This window comes from Prinia subflava, chromosome 4 (assembly GCF_021018805.1).
Source record: "Prinia subflava isolate CZ2003 ecotype Zambia chromosome 4, Cam_Psub_1.2, whole genome shotgun sequence".
In the NCBI taxonomy this organism is placed as follows: Eukaryota; Metazoa; Chordata; class Aves; order Passeriformes; family Cisticolidae; genus Prinia; species Prinia subflava.
The window spans coordinates 63,237,486-63,254,772 of NC_086250.1; the positions used below are offsets into that span (position 1 = coordinate 63,237,486).

Genomic DNA, 17,287 nt, shown 5'->3' on the forward strand with positions numbered 1-17,287 from the left:
TTTCCTGAGCAGCAGTTGGCATTATTCCCTCTACCATAACAGAGGCCAGGAACCCTAAAACACGACTAGGTTTCCATAGGTGAGATGAACTGTTTTGTAAAAGCTTTTATTCCACACAGACTAAGCACTGAACAACTCAGGAGGGCAGAGAAACAACAGACACATCTCAGGTGCCCTGGCATTCTCCAGAGCAGTATGTCAATGAAGATGGCCAGATAAAATGTCTCAGAGGTCTTACAAAGTCTTAAGAATTGATATTTTGGGGAGTTTCTTTAAGAAAGAATTCTATACCATTCTTTGCTAGGGCTGAGAGCATGTCTACCAACCAGAAGATGTGAAAAATATTTAAGTCATAGTTTGAGTGTTATCAACTTCATTTTTTTACACCATTACTTACTAGTTTATTCACTGTTGGCATCAAAAGACCCCTGCAAAGAAGAAAACCCAACACATCCAATAAAAATAGAACATTTGATACACTCTTCCATTGAGTATTACAGGAAAAAAGCCTTTTAATTTGCTAAGTATAGTAATAGCTGAGTCTGACTTAAAGTCTTTGCACTCTAATGCTAAAACACCTTCTGTGCTGTAAAATGCTGCTCTTTTTGAGCTCTTTCTGGGAGCAGAAGTTCTTGAGATTCTATAGAAACATAAAATCCTAAGGACTCGGTGGAATGATGAATCTTAATTTAACAGATTTGCCTTGTAGGCTTTTGCGCCTTCTGTTTTGACTAAAGTTTTCCCTGAGATTCCCAACGTTTTATCGGCTGTGCAGAGTTTTATCTACGAATTTCAGTGAAATCTCTGCTGCACCCTATCCGTGCTCAGCCGCTGGGGCGGTGGCTCTCAGTCACACCGCAGCTCAGCGTTATCCCGAGGTCCCAAACCCCACTTGTTCCGCGATCCCATTATCGGGTATCGGGATCTCTCCTTTGCAATCCAAACAGCGCAACGTGTGCACGGCGGGGAAAGACTGGTCAACATTGCAGTTTTCTTAGGGTTTTTATGTTAAAGAGCAAAACAAGTCATAAAAGAACCTTTGGCAGGGCACAGATGTGCAGACAGCGCCGTGCTTGGGCTCTGAGATAGGGCACAGAATCAGAGTGGGTCAGGTTGGAGGGGACCTCAGTGGGGCATCAGTGCCAGCCTCCCTGCTCTAGCAGGTCATCCCAGAGCACTCGGCCCGGGATCTGCAGACATCGCAGATCCAAATGGCTCCGGAGTATCTCCACAGCCTGTCTGGGCAACCTGTTCCAGTGCTCGGTCAGTGCACAGCGAAGCTCTCTCATGTGTGCACCAATTGCCGCCTGTTACCTCTCGTATTCCCTGTACCACCGGGAACAGCCCGGCTCCATCCTCCTGGCACCCCCTCTCCCATTTAAATACTTCTATACATGGATGAAGTAAGGTCCATAGGAACAGAGAGCGGGATGAGCAGCTTTGAGCCAGGAGGTGGGATGGTTCGTCCGGGTTTGGGCTCGTGGGGTAAAGTAGTGCTGACTGATCAGTGCAGGTAAGAGCCAGCCTTGCTATGGCCCCTCCCGAGGGACGACTGCCAGCACCCACCAGCCGGCGGGGCTGGGCCCTGAGCGGCTTCCCTGGATCCCTGCGGAGGAAACAGCGGGACAGGGAGGGAGGGGACGAGGAGCTCGGCTCCTGCACCCCCTCCCCCCGGGTACCCCATTGGTACAGCCCTGCCCGGCGCTCCCCCGCCCGCCGAGCAGTGGAACCTCCCGCGCGCGAGCAGTTTAAATTCGAGCCCCACGCTGGCAGGTGACGGGGCTGATGCGTGGGGGAGTCACGGCCTGCGATGCTTCCAGCCCCATTCGCCTTCCGCTCCCGCCGTGCCCCCATTTCCAGCCCCATTCACGTTCGGATGCCGCTGTTTACCCGTTTCCAGCCCCGTTCACATTCCGTTCCCGCCGCGCTCCCCCCATCCCGCCCCCCGCCCCAAAACGCCTCGCCGCCGCCGTGCGCACGCGCGGCCGCGCCCGCTGCGCTTCCCGCCGTGCACGCGCTCCCCGCGCCCGCGCCCCTCCTCTCTCCCCTCCCGGCGTGGGCGGTGCGCGCGCGATCGCGCGCCTCCGGCGGGGCGGGGGCGGTGTCGCGCGCAGCAGCCTCAGGGCCGGCGGCGGGAGCGGCGGCCCCGGTGCGAGGCCTCGGTCCGCCCGTCCGCAGCGCCGCTGTCCCCGCTCCGCGCTCCCCCGGCCGAGCCTGCCCGCGCCCCTCCCGCTCGCTGCCTCCCCTCTTGGCCCCGAAGCGAGCTCTGCGCGCGGTACCCGCGACGCCGCTGCGCCCCAGGTGAGGGAGCGGGGAAAGGAGAGAGCGAGCGGGGAGCACTCGCTCCCCCCTCCCTCCTCAGCGCCTGCCCGGCGCTCCCGGCGCCGAACCCCGCCGCTCCGTGCTTCACTTCTCCCGGCGGAGCCAGGCAGCCCCTTCCCAAGATGGGCTGCACGCTGAGCGCCGAGGACAAGGCGGCGGTGGAGAGGAGTAAGATGATCGACAGGAACCTGCGGGAGGACGGCGAGAAGGCGGCCAGGGAAGTCAAGCTGCTCCTCCTAGGTAAGGGATGCCGTGAGGGGAGGCTCCTCTGGAGGCAGCCGCCCCCCGAAGCTCCCTCGCCTGCCGAGGGGTATGGTTTCATAGGAGCCCGCCGGGCTGGGCGGGGGGCGGTGCTGCCCTCGGACCCCGGGGACGTGCTCGGGGCCCCTCAGAAGTTTTGGGGTGGCGGGAGGCAGAGCAGCTCCTTGGAGCAGGTGGGCGCCTCGGCTGCTTGAGCGATTAGAGGCAGCGCCCCGGGAAGCGGCACGGCGTGGGCTGCCCGGCCCTGGCTTCCATAGGAAAGGGATAACGCCTGAAACTTTTGACCTGGATTCGCTGTTCTTCTGTTGAAAGGAAGGAAATGTTACGTGGGGGGATATTTACTCTTAATGTTTCTTGTAGACCCGAACAACTCCTAAACTGTTGCTACGAGAGGAAAGTACAGAAAAGTGTCAAAAGAACAAAAGGCAAAACACCATTTAACTTTCTGGTATTTTACTTAAAAAAAAAAATTGTGGAACTTGCTTATGTTTCTGAGATTTTACAACGGGAAATACCACCTTGATGGAGCTACTACATGTGTAATATAATTACTTATAGCGTGCCATGGTGTGTTCTTCAGTTTTGCTCACAAATACTTGAAGCTTGCCTTTTTGTGTGTTTTAAGATATCCTCGTGTGTAAAGATAAGGTTATTTTAAAAACTACAAGAAAAAAGGAAGTGAGGATTTTAATCAGAATACATTTGTCCAGGACTAAAACCACTGTAGGGCTGGGTACAGCTGAATGCTGCACGATTTGCATTGAATTAATGTTGTGGGAAGTTTTGCAGTATATTCTGTATAGCTGAACCACACTGGATGCTTCTGATGGTGAGTTAAAATAGCTGTTGATTTGTAGCTTCCCTCTCAGAAGTGAAGTTTTGGACAGACTTTTTAAATGATGCACAATTTTTCACTCCCCTCGACATTGATTTTGCTGTCCTGCAGTGCTCTATTCACTACAAACATAGCAGGCCTTTTGAATAACTTTCCGTTTCTAAATTCTAAGATGGCTCCAAAAAGAGACAAAAGACTGAGCAACTTTGATTGTAGATGAAGAAATGAAACAAACCTAGAATGAGAAATATAGTGATCCTAAAATGGTTTTCTAGATTTAAAATTTAACTTGTGAGATAAGCAGAAACAAAAGCTTTAATTGTTTTCCAGGAAGTTGAAGTGGAAGCCTATTAGTGGAAACCTAAATCTGTTAGGTTTGGTGGCTGGTACTCTGCCTAGTCCTGAACACCTTTGGAATCCTCAGACTGTTGTATGGAAACGTTTTCCTGTGTGTGATAATAGCAATACTGCAGGTGTTACGGCCTTCTTAAAAAGTTGCAGGGTAACACTTGATGTGTCATCTGGCAAGGCATTTGAAATTAATTCTCAGTGTTTTGCTGTTCTGTAAGGAACTTGTATTGCCTGTAGTTGGGTACTTGTTTTCCTGTTTTTCACCATAATTCTTGGACACAGATGACGTCTGTTTAAAGATGCTTTAAACTTAAGAATGGATTTTGTCACTATTTTAATGCTCTTACATACCAAGTCTTACGTTATGAGCTTAAATTTCTTAAATTCTCTGTTTCTAGTGCTGGAAAGCCTTTCTGCTGGGCTCTCATGAGATGTAAGGACGTGGAACAAATGGTCAGATCCATGGGTTCTCACGGAGCTGTGAGCAGCAGCTTGCTTGGGTCAGCATTTCCCTGTCCCTGCTGAGGAGGGGTGTGAAGGCTGGACCACTGTTGGGATGATTGTTTAAACAATGATTACTTAAATGTTTAGTGAAAGATGGGAAGGTTCTGTGCATACACCCATGGATGCATAGATGTATTTCCCATGTTTTGGAGTGAAAGTTTTTCCCTTCTTCCTTGCAAGTCTGTCAGATGTCTCGAATATGATGTGAATGCTTTATCTGATGGCAGAACTATTTAAAGTTATTTCCACTACAGTCACTTTCTTCTCACCACTCACTTTCCCAATTGCTTGTTCCGCCCACATGTCATAGTTTATCATCTACTTGGCTACTCCTACATCTATTTATGGGCTTGTTCTGCTAGAAAGATACTGAAATAAAAGGAAAAGTACAAATGGTGGTCTGCTGCCAGGAAAATGCAATGTGCGAGTGGCATCTGAAGCACCTTGTTTATGCAGAAAAGGTCATGTAGCTGCACACCTATTACTATTATTATTATTATTGACCCAATAAATTGGATTTATTCCAGCATATATAATTTTTTTTTTCTGCACGGTGATTAGAGAATCCTACTGAAGTTTGATCTAGAATGCTCAGTTGAGGGAAGATGTGTTAATAAAATCAGTCAATTTCTAGACTGGAAAATTAATTTATTTATGCTGTTTATGCATTTATTTATGCTGTATTAATTTATATATGCTGTTCTGATTTTTTTTTTCTAAAACAGAAAATTGCAGGGATTTAATTGAGAGAGATGTGACATTGCTGTACCTGAGCCATCACTGTCAACAATATCATTGATCCATGTTAAATTGATATTTTGTTGTCCTGTCTCTAGGAATAAGCAGATATATTTAATCTGTGCAAAATATTATTGAACTGGATTATCCAAGTTATTTTGTCATATCTGTAAATTGGTTCATCACTTCATAAAATTTTGAATGCAGGTATTAGAAATAAAAATACTGGGTTCTGAACATTATCCATGTACAGCTATTTTAACCTTGTAAATCTGTGCACTTCATTGTGCTATCCAAACAGCAGGAGAGCCTTTCCTGAAAAATTTCTGAGAACCATCATTCTTAGAAGTAAGCTGAATTTGAACTTGTAGTTGGTAAGCCAGGTGGAAGATGCTTGTTTACACATGGGATTTGATGATTTTACCTTTTAAAACCATTATATAAACAAGCTTATTTACTTTTACTACTTTTACTTAATACTATTTTAAATTAATGTGTGACAAAGAAATACTTAGGTTTCATGAGAACTCAACAAAAAAATTAAGTGCAATATAGTATGTTGGCCAACACTAAAAGTTCAACATACAAAAGTATATATTTTTTGTTAAGCAGATTATTTGTGACAAGTTGACAGTTCCTAAACTTCTGTGTCCTAATTGAAGTAACGTTTTCTTTTCTTGTATTTTCTGTTTTATTTTTTTAACAGATAAACTCATCTACTTAGTGAAAGATTTTTGAAAAGCAGTTTTTATTTTGGCTGGCTCCCAGGCAGAGACAGTAGTAGATCCAAGTTGCTTTTTTTCTTCCGTGGTTCCTCTTCTTAACTTTTAATATTCAACAAATAAAAATGCTAGTGATGCTTGCAGAACGGATGTAATTCTCCTCATGCTGGGAGGTGGTGATTGTGAGTCTGTGGGCTGCAGTAATAGATGTGATCCTGGTCAGGTGTGCAAGCACATTTCTGCTGGCACGTTTCTGTTGAATTAGCTGGAGCACAAGAGACTGAATTTATGCCAACTGCAGCAGAACGGGCAGTACCTCATTAGTAGAAGGCCTTCTGGTATGAGGTTAAACTCATCAGGTTTTATGAATGCGTTCAAATTGGCACCATGAGTCTATGGGATTAGCGCTTTGTCTGTTGAATTATCACATCCTTTACCTAACATAGAAAATTTGGTTAAGGGTCTTTGTACCTTGGATGAAAAAGGCAATCGCTATGTCCTAAACATTCTTTAGGAGTGGGTGCTGGGGTCCAGGCGGTCGCAGGCCGTGTGTTTGACAGCTGTCACTGTGTGTCTCCTTTCTGGAGACAGATTCATGGTTGCAGATGTAAGTTCAGTGGATACCTTCATCCTCATGACTAGCAGAGCCACTTTTCTGTTCCTGAATAGATCCTTGTGATTCATACTGGAATGTGTGCATGTCATGTTCTTAAAGATAAGTGACATTTAACTTCAGGCAGTGCTGCATTTACTCTTTTCCATTGCAGCTTCCTGTTCCTTAAGATGGTAACTAGAACAATTCTATTTAATTGTTTTTCTAATTCTTCACATCTCAGGTATCATTTTCTGGTTTTTTTTGGTTGGTTTTCTTTTGTCCCAGACCTGCATCTTTGTGTCTGCTCAGCTAAACTGACTCCTGCTGCATACTCATCTTTCCAGCAGCATGATCCTCACAGTGCTTGGCAGTACCTGGCTTCTTCCAGACCCCATTGCACATTGGACTGGAAAAATGCATTTATGCTGTCTGTACCATTACTTCTCTTGCCTTTCCTCCAGAATATTCTTTTTCTCCACGCTTGCAGACAAGAAAGACTTTAGAAGTCTGAACTTAAGGGAGCTTTCAAAAAAGCCTTATTCTCACAAACAAGTATTGCACATTTCAGAGATGTTTATCTTCATAAATTATGCCAGCCTAGTCTAAAAAATTTCTAACAAACTATTTCCTTTCATGCCTTCAGAGACAACTGTCTACAGATGCTTACCAAGTTCACCTCTTATTTAAAAGCTGATTTGTGGTACCTAAAAGAAGCGTTTAATGTTTGGGTTGGATTTTTGCATGTTGGTCTTGTCTGTGTTGGTGTGAGCACTCCTGCTCCCCCATTCCTGCCTGTCTCCTTAGATTTAGCAGGAGTTCTGAACTAGGAGCTCTCTTGCATTTTAATATGGTGCAGTTGGACTCTGGCAGTCAGGATGTTACTGATGTGGAGGGACTGGATTCTCCTGGTGTAATAATCCCCCTTGCTTTTGTGACAGGAGGCTCGGATGTGTAGAAAACACTCCCATTTAGTTATGGCTGTGTTTGTACAGTTGCAGTGTGAGTTCTTCTATGCTTTTCTCCATTTGACTGTTGGTGTAAAAGTTTACAACATAATAGTGGTCTTTATTGTGTGTACGGACAAATAATCTTTAGTGATTTCAGGTCTTCTGTTGCATTATTATATTTCTTTTTGGAAGTCACTTTATAAAATGGCTATTTATGATTATATCATGAGTTTAGTTCTTCAACATTCTTAAGACAAAATTTACTTCAGTACATATTGTTTTAGGAAGGGTTAAAGAGAAACTGTGCATTATGTGCTATCTTGTGATACCGGTAGCAGTGACTTTGCTTTTATAAAATCTTGATTAAAAAGTCTACTTATGGATACATAAAAATTGTGTTTTACCAGGTATAAAGGATTTTTTTTAATGTTTTAAGAGTTAGAAAGCATTTTAAGCTTGAGAAATGGTTTTTCTTCAACTTCTCATTCAAAAACCATGTAAAGCTGCTGCTGCTTCTTTTTTTCCCCCTTCTGAATTGGAGGCTCTAGTGGGGTACTCTTTGCTAAGCTGTCCACTCCCAGCAGCAGTGGTACCTCAAGACCACTCATAAATTTTGTAATATGCTATGATGTAATTAGTGTCTTCCTACTTTTTTCTGGCAGCACAGTTTATTGTATCCTCATTGTCATATGTGACAGTTTATTCTGTCCTATGGATTATATTCCCAAAGTGGGTGTGTATTTCAGCTAGCCTCCTTTTGTGAAGTTATTTTTACCTTGCATCAGAACTACACTTTACAGTACAGCTCCCTGCATAGCTGTGTTGGCACAACTTGAACTTGGGGCTTTGTGCTGTAGTTAGGCTGTAGTGATTTATATACTCAGATTGCCAAAGGTAGGTTGTTCTTTTGCTGCCACATTTTACCCTGTAGTTGTTTTGGTTCTCTGAGAAGGAATAATTGAGTAGCCAGCACATCCTAAAGTCTGGCTAAATAATTTGAAACCAGGCCATGAGTCTGGCTCAGAGCATGTAAAATTCTGAAGTCTATTTTGTTATCTAGCTGATGGATGTCTGCAGTGTTTCCTGTGACATGCTATCTGGCAGATGTGGTACAGCAAAACTCAATGTAGAAAAGAGGTATTTCAGATGTTCTGTGAAGTGTGAGGGTGGTTTTTTTTGCCATGGAAACACTGAAGTAAAGATCTTAACTGATGTGATAATTAGCTATTAAAAGTTTGAGGGTTTTTTTGTATTAATGAAGACTTCCTGTTCTGAATCTTAGTCCAGCTTTTACCTAGGTTTGCTGTTCTGTTTATTCCCCTTGTTTGCTCAGTGCCCTACTGTTACCTCAGGCTTTTGTAAGTTCCACAATTATTCTGTAAATGGAACTCTGTTGGCTTGACCTGAGACATTTTGTATCCACAAAGTATTGAAGTTGGTAAGGTATATAGAGTAGTTGGAAAAATCAGAACTTTGGATTTTTCTCATTCAAAACTTTTCACTCTCAGAAGTCCATTTTTTAAGTGGCTTAACTTAGTGACATTTCTGACTGGAAGGATAACTAAGATTTTAGAATTAGACTATTAGGACAAAAATAATCTGGTTTTGCTGAGACTTTTGTGTATGCATCTGCAATAAGAGATTTGAACTCTTTTCTTTATGCTGAGCATTTTGTTCTCCCTCACCAATAAGGAGGAGCAGACAAGACAAAATAAGATTTCTTAGTAAGGATGGGAAGTGAAGGAGTGATTTTGTAGACTAATTACCCATATTTGTGACTGCTCATAGTCCTTTTACAATACAGGTGTAAGAAGTGTTAGAGTTGAGGACTGGGAAGATGCTTCCCATCACCTCGGCTTTGCCCTTGGAGTTTGCAAAGCTGTGGAGCCAGCTTCAAGGTCTCTGGGGTTATCTGTAGCTTAAAGCTGATACACTGAAATATCACCTTGAGTCACAGATAAGCATATGCACCAGCCCTTGGTTCGAAAGTGTGTTACCTGTTGTGGTTAGATTTGGACTTGGTTTCATTTTGGTTCAATTGCTGACTATGCTTTCCTGTGAAACATATTTCTCTGTTATTTTTTAAAGTTACTTTTGGTATAATTCTTTCAGCATCTCAGCTGATGGGGCTAATTGACATAAAGTGGTTAAGAACCAATTCTTTAAATAAGAGACTTGTTCAACATGTGATAAATAAATTCTTGTTCATCGTGAGAAGCGAGTAAATTTGTTTTCTGGCTTTGGTAATTGAAGGGTCATTGAAGCTTTAAATAAGACCACCTCTGGTATGTTTTGGTAACAACTTGATAATCAAGCTGCTGTGTTGACTTACAGATGCATGATTACATGGGTACTCGGTATTTTTATTTACCAATACATGTAAACTTCAGTATTGTATGTACCTATAAAATTGATACTGAAATTAGAAAATGCTTTTTATGAAGCAACTTAAAGGAATCAACACCATTCAAATACATTGTGCTTCAACTTCTGAAAAAGGCCCAACCTCATTACTTTTTCAAATATTCTAATTAGAAATGTACTGTTGCCTTTGCAGTGAGTAACATACTTAGTAAAGGTATCTGATTAAATCTTTAGTGAAATATAACAGTATCTAGGCAACCAGAATGGATGGGAGTCTTTACAACCATTGCTCTAAGCAGATTGTTTTTATAGAAGTAATCAATGTACTGTAATGAAAATTCCTGTTGAAACTGTGAAGTGGGTTTAATTAATTAATAGTCTAGAATTTAATTTGACCTGTTTCTTGAATTGGAAGTACTGTTGCAATCAAATGGCTACCTGTAATCCCATCTTCCTTTTGCAAAGTTGATAAAATAATGTTTTGCATACAGCTTTGGGTGTTTTACATGGATGAAGCTGTTCTAGTTGTTTGAATCATACTACAAGTTTTTATCAAGCACAATTGTAAGAACATTCTGAATTTCTCGGGAGTTTTTAATAGTTTCCAGTAAAACTCAAGAGATTCTTGCCTAGTTTCTAAATCTGTATTGGAACGCTGGAAATAAGCAGTGAATGTTGTCTTACAAGCAGCAGAGCCATTCTAGAAGCTGTCTTGCTAAAAAGGAAAGCTCTCTTGCAGCATCTGGCTGAATAGCTCTGCCCTCTCCCTGTCACTTTTAAATGCTTAATTCAGGTTTTTTGAGCTGAAGATGGTTGAGTTGTCAAACTGGCTGTCCTGATTGGACTTAGTTTGCTGCTGGAGTGGTCAATTCAATTGGTATTTCATAATGGTCCGGTGAAGATCTGACTAAAAGCATGATGAGGAGCAGAGATGTGTGCTGGATGCAGATGGAATGCAGGAAATGCAGGGTAGCAGATGGAGGGGAAAATGGATACAGAATAGGATGCTTTCAATTTCTGTATTTCTGTGTCACGGCTCACTGTAGAATTGGATTAGGAATAATGTGAAATTGTGTTCACATGCAAGGTGCTCTTGGTAGACATGTTAAACTCTATTCAAAACCCACTTTTTAAAGACTTCTTTGCTACAATAGGAGATAGAGATAGCCTACCTTAAGGAATGTGCTGATTGCAAGTTAGAGGTAGAAGTTTCTTTTTGTTCCAAATCCAGGGCGTGTCAGATCTGTGCTTCTTTATGCTCTTCTATTATGTAGGTTGTAGGCTTGACCAGGAAGAATCCTCTTCAACCTAGCACTTCTTGGTGAAGAGTGCGGGAAGGTAGAAGGCAAGAAGTACAACTGCCAGCCCAGTGTCCAAACAGTAGGGAAGAGAATCGAGATAAGTTGTGGTAAATAGTAAAATAGAATACAGTGAATGCAGTATTGGAATGCAATTTTAAAACTTGCTATTACTGGAGATGTGCGTCTTGCAATAAACAAATTGAAAGTAAGCCAGACAATTGTTTTGAGTATTTATAGATTTATATAAATAAATGTTATTTTGAATCTTGTTGATTTCATGTCTGCTAGTAATGTTTTATACAGTGGTGGACTGAAAATAAGTTGCTAAGTCTCATTGAGTGCTGTCTGTAGTGTTGATGCATTAAATATTTCTTGAAGCATTTTGAAAGTGGATTTCTCAGCTATATGCAGATCCTTAATAAATCTGGTAAACTCCTGGCTAAACCTTAATATACTTTCTAAAGCATATAAATGCTTAAATATAAAGCTCTTAAATCATTGACATGGATCCCTTTCTAATATGCTTTAGGGCTGCAGTGTTAGGTAGCAGAAGTTGTCATCTAATTCCTGGATGAGGGTCTATTGACATGATTTTCTCTATCTGCTGTTCTGGAACATAGAAGCGTTTGGGGGTAGGTTAGATCAGCCTTTGATTACATATTTGTTTGAAGCTGAACAGGTGCTGTTTGTGTAGGTGTCTGTCTTGCTCCTTGCTTCTGGGATTATTGGGTGCAACTGTGTCTTGGAGGGGTTGAAATTTTTATATACTTCAAAGCTGTCTCAGTTTAGTATGGAGAACAGTTAAATACAAATTCTGTTGAAACAACAAAAAAATTCCAAAAAACCCGTTTTTTTTTCAAGTACTACTCACCCTACTTGAGGGTAGTTTTGTGTGCAAAATGCATGTGCATGTAACAAAAAATAAGGCTGACCATGCTCATGAATTTTCTTTCTTGCTTCAAATACAAATAGGAGTTATGAAAGTGATTACATTTGAAAGAAATTGTTGCCTGATATCTAGGATCTCTTTACATTTTAATCTCTGTCACTTTAAGTCCATCCAAGTTCTGGTGGAGTTGGGGACATTGAAGTAAATTTAGGTCAACTATCAGTATGCTTATTCCTCTTATTTTTGTGGATCTTAATCCTTGAGCTATGGGATGAAAAACACTTTTAAGTTAGGTGTGGATGAATACTGAAAATTTGCATGAAATGAAGCTTATTGCTTTGTTTCTACAATAATGGGACAGCTTTTAGCGTAATTGCATTTTCTCTGGTGCAAACTTTGACAATATCCATTTATCACATTTGCAACTAATGCCTTCGTGTTATGTAACAAGTAGAGCTTTGAATAATATCAGTTGAGATTTATGTGAGAACTTTTTCCTGTTTTGATAGAAATGCACACACAGTTTTCTGCTTGTCCCAGCTCTGCACAGTTACGTGGTTATATGAGGTAGCTGGGGCAGTAGGTTCTGTCAGAATTGTAGATAAGAACAACAGTAGTGTTGTTCTGAATTGGAAGCAGGGCCTGCAATGAAAATACATTGTTATTCCAAGTTGTTTTGTTGTATCTCTCTGCCAGAACAACCTCCATGAAGTATGCCTTTGTTGCAGAGAAGCATTTTTTATAAAGGATTTTTTGATTGTGATTAATGATAGCCTGCTTAGTAAGTTTGCTCTGGTGTCTCTGAACCTGCCGTCTTTGCACACCGTATTTACAGCATGGTGCACTGTAAAGGCCATGAAGGCCGACCACTCTGTGCAGAGCAATGTCAAGGCGCTCTGGATTTTGGAAGGTTTATTAGATATATATTTGAAAGTCTGGATGAGGTATGCTACTCTGTTGGCAGAAGTGATTGGTAACTCTCTTGGTAGACGTTGTAAGAGTAAAGGACTTGGTTCTTTCTGTTGGAGCAGTCAGCTTATATCTCCTAGATTGGGCTTATGTACAATAACCACTGAAACTCACGTTCAAGAAGGTCTTTAATCATACTCTTTCATACTGTGATTTTAAATGATGTAATAATTGTTTCTGAACATACTTCCATACTTTGTACGGAAGAAGAAAGCCATTTGAATTTTAAGTAGCAAATTTAAGTCTTACTTCAGTTTTGTAGAGGAGGTAGTTATTTGCCATATTGAAGTTCCATTCAAAATACTAACAAGTTTTTGTGCCTTGAATTTTGAAGAGATTCCCAAGTATTTTAGATGACAGTAGTGTCAATGTTGGCCTTTGATACATTTATGTAGCCAGCTGCTAATCTCATCAAGCTGGTGTCAGTATTGATGTCTTAGATGAACCTGAAGCCACAAATGTTTAGCTGCTGGTGGTGTGCCATGTGGTTGTCAGGCAGCAAGCATGATTACCAAGTGGTTTTCACCTCCAAAGGTGCATTAGCACCTGCATTTAATTTCTGGCATAAATGAGAGGTTTATTTCCAAACCTTTGGTTCTTAGCTTGTCGTGGTCCTGCTGGGTTTGGCACTTCACATGAAGGAAGCTATGCCTGTCTCAATTAAAGGAAAAACTACCATGGCACTGTCCCTGTGTAAGGCTGTGATCCTGGTGTTTAAGAGATCTCTTGTACATTCTGAACAGATACATCTGTTTAAAGTAGCTTCAATTCCAAGGTACCACATTTCCTTTTGAATGTTTCACAAAGTTTCTGAAATATGACACTTGACATTGTACTAGTGCTCTCCTTCAGAATGAGATGACTCCCCAGGACAGTTATGTCATAAGTAATGCACATAATGATAAAAGGGTTCCTACTATGTAGCAATAGCAGGAGATAATAATTTAAAATAGCTGAGGAATATAGAAATGTTTTTGAAGAGCTAGGTAAAATTCGTATTCAAAAGCTGCATGTGTTTAATTTTGTGTGGTACATAAAATTGCACATAATTTCTGCTAAAGTGTCTGCTTATCACGATTGAATTCTAAGCAAAAAGAACACTTCATAACACTTTTGTCATAAAAAGATACGAAGCACTAATTGAAGATTACAAGTAGCTCAAAACTCAATTCATACTTCTAAAGATAAAGATGTGAATAGAAGTTAGCTTCAGGTTTGCAAAATGGAGTCTGTGCCCTCCCTGTTTCACCATAAGATTTATTTTTAGAATTCATTGGGTTCCAGAGGTTATACTGAATATAAACCCATATTTTCTCCTTGTTGTTTCAATACTAATTAACACTGTCTTTATCACTTGCTTTTGTGTTTGCTCTAGTAACAGCCTAGGTATTTCAGAAACTCAGAGCAGTCTATTAGACATCTAGACCTGAATAAACATACAGGATGCTACCATGAGTTTATATGTGATTGCTTCTCGAGGTGGCATTTTATCTTAACAGTTTTCCTAAATGATATTTGATGTATAATAGAGTGACTATTTTATTGCAAACAGTTGATTTCAAACATCTACTAAGAGCAATACTGAAGACCTAGGACATAAATAATTAATTGTTATTGATTTTTGATTTGTTAGAGAATTTACAAAAGTGGCAGTGGCATATGGGGTAAATGGTACGGCTTCTGTAGTACTAAGCATGCTGCTATTGAAAACTTGAGAATTATCTCAGATTTTTTATCTGAGTCAGTGCCATGATTTTAGTCTGTCAGTTCTCTAGCTTGAATCAGTGACTTAATCTGAGTTTCACACTATTACTACATGGCTAATTTACTGAATATTTTCTGACAGATACAAATCATATAGATTTTTAATTTGTTGAAAGATTCCTGGCATGTTCAGATTCCAGTAGCTGTGGAAATTCCAAGATTATCTTGCCACTGTAGAAGTAATGAGTTCTATCTACCTTAGGATGACTGTATGAAAACTGTTGGGAAGTGGAAAAAGAGACATAAACTGCCAGGGCCAGCAGCTGCCCCAGAATAAGAAAAATACCAGATGGTGGTAGATAACTGGTACTGTTGGATGATTTCAACAAGGGGGAGTGGACAAAATAAGAAAATTCAGGCAGATAGAGCAGTGTGGGTTTCACAGAATGTTTCATTTGGTGTTCAACCTGTCCAGAGTGTGTTGTAGTGAAGTTTCCACTGTGGGTTTCTTGTATTAGCACTGATGTATTTTGAGTATGGTAACACTGATTAGCAGCTTGCATTCTAATTTTAATCTCATGTCTGATAATGTGTCATGAGATGATAAATTTAAGAGATTATTCTTTGAAGATAGAAAGCCTTGTGCTTCTGTAAGACATATTTGCCCCATGACAGAAAGAGTAGAAATCGCTGGGTATTCAGCTTGTGCTGTGACCAGTGGCAGCAGGAAACAGGTTCCATTCAGCCTGTGCCTTCAACTCTGAAATTCACGTATCTGATAGAATTGAATAGGAAAGAATGGGGAGAGAACCTTACAGTACCTGAATCCACAAATTTACAAGTCTATGTATTTTATTTGAAATCTCACATGTATCTTTGTGCTTAAATCAATTTGGTCTAAGTGTCCTTACTACAGGCTAAAGAGCTGGCAGACATCTTTTGAAAATTTGAGATTAATCACTCTTGTCCATACTTGACCTCTCTTCTGGCAACATACATGACTGTTCTACATTTTTGTGGGTTCTGTTCCTTAGTGTGACTTATTTGGGGTTATTTCAAAGCTAAACCATTTTTTTTTCTTTTTAGTTTTTATCTAATGCTTAAGTTATTTTAATTTAGTCTGCATCTTTTTTTCCATTTTAGTATTACAAGGAATACATTTTATTAGAAATAGTTGTACTTGACAGTTGATTTCGTTCAAAGAAGGATACTGTGAACTTGAAGTTTGCCTTGCTTTTTGGTTTGGTATTCGATGGGTTTTTCAGTAACCAATTAGCAAATGTTGCAAGTTAGAAATGTTACTATTCAGATCTCAGCCCTTCCAAGCAGTGTATTTGGTACTTGGGTGCATAAAACATTTGTTCCAGAAATTTGTAGTTCTGGAATGCTTGCTATGTAGGCAGTGTGTGGGATAATAAATCACGAGACATTCTAAGTAGTTTAAAGTAACATTTTTGCTTACCTGTTAATTTTAATGAAATTATTAAATGTTTCACTTCATTTTAAACACTTTTTTTTTCCATTTGGAAAGAACATTCAATCTAAGATGGTGTTTGGTACAATTTCATAGTAAGGAGCCATAGGAGATAAAATCATTTAGATTGGAAAAGAACCATAAGATCAAGTCCAACCTAGTCTTTTTAATTTTTTCAATTTTTCTTCTTTATTGACCAAATCACAGCTTGGAGAATCAAATATTTCTTTATCTGTTTCTTAAATTTATTTGAGCTCTGCTTGTCTTACTTGGTTCATTCAAGGGGAAGATTCATTGAGACTGATCTGTTAAATGTTTTTTTGATTGTTTGGGGTTTTTTTGAACATGAAGATGCTTTGATTTTTTTTCTATTTCCAAAGTAGAGAGCTGGCTTTGAAAGAGAAATCATACTAAGAGCCTAGTCCCTCTTATTGAGCTGTGTGTCAGCTTCCCCGTGCTGTGGGTGGTGCGGCAGGGTTAGTCACAGGCCTGGTTTGTGTGCTGCCTCTGAATCCAGGGAGTGCTGTGAGAATTCCTGCTGGATGCAGGTCAATGACTGCTTTGGATAGCACTATACTAGCTGGGAAATAATAATGTATGAAGGTAGAGCCTGAGGATTAAACTTTGATGCAGAAGACCCTTCAGATTATAGTAGAATCCATGTGGAAAATGTGGAATTTGGATGTGCTTTTCTCCCATTCTTTGGCAGTCTGCATAATGAAGCATAAGGATCTACCTGCTTTCTGGCAAGCAGGTGTAGGAAGAGTAATAGATTTAATTCAAATTACATTCTTACTCAACTATGTGAACAAAAGTTTTAAAATTCTTTACTTTAAATTAGATTTTTGTAGATTGTGTTATTCTCTTTTTGAGGAGCACAGGAAGTTTATAAAGTGTGCCGGGGAAGAAAGGACTAATCAGTTATTAAAACTTCTATTAATGTAATCACCTAACAGTTAACTTAGACTTCCATTTAAAAGTAAACAAAAAATGCCCATTACTCTTTTAAATTCAGAAATTACATGCTGCTGTTCTAGTCTAAGCAGAACTGTCATGTCTTTTTAATAATACTTTTATTATAAATAAAGAGTAACAGAGCCAGTAAGACTGGTCAGATTGTTGACAGTAGTGATCTGAAATCAAGTATCACTGAAATCAAGTATATAAAAAGCAAGCAATAAATAGCATCATTTACTAGATGATGGAGGAATACACAATCAAGTCTGTCTAAATTTAGGTAGTGTTTGGTTGTGACAGTATAGCTAGCTCTGACATTTTATATGCAGCTGTCAAGTGTAATATTTAATACTG

At 40.3% G+C, this 17,287-nt stretch overlaps 1 protein-coding gene across 1 annotated transcript in view; it reads left to right on the plus strand.

Moving 5' to 3' along the window:
* Positions 1-2,087: 2,087 nt before the first annotated feature.
* The window catches only part of GNAI1 (G protein subunit alpha i1), a 39,866-nt gene continuing 24,666 nt past the window's right edge, over positions 2,088-17,287 (plus strand). Inside the window, exon 1 of the mRNA XM_063396973.1 lies at positions 2,088-2,562. Coding sequence (XP_063253043.1) covers positions 2,445-2,562 — 118 coding nt within the window. The 5' untranslated portion in view covers positions 2,088-2,444. The remainder of the gene's footprint in view (positions 2,563-17,287) is intronic.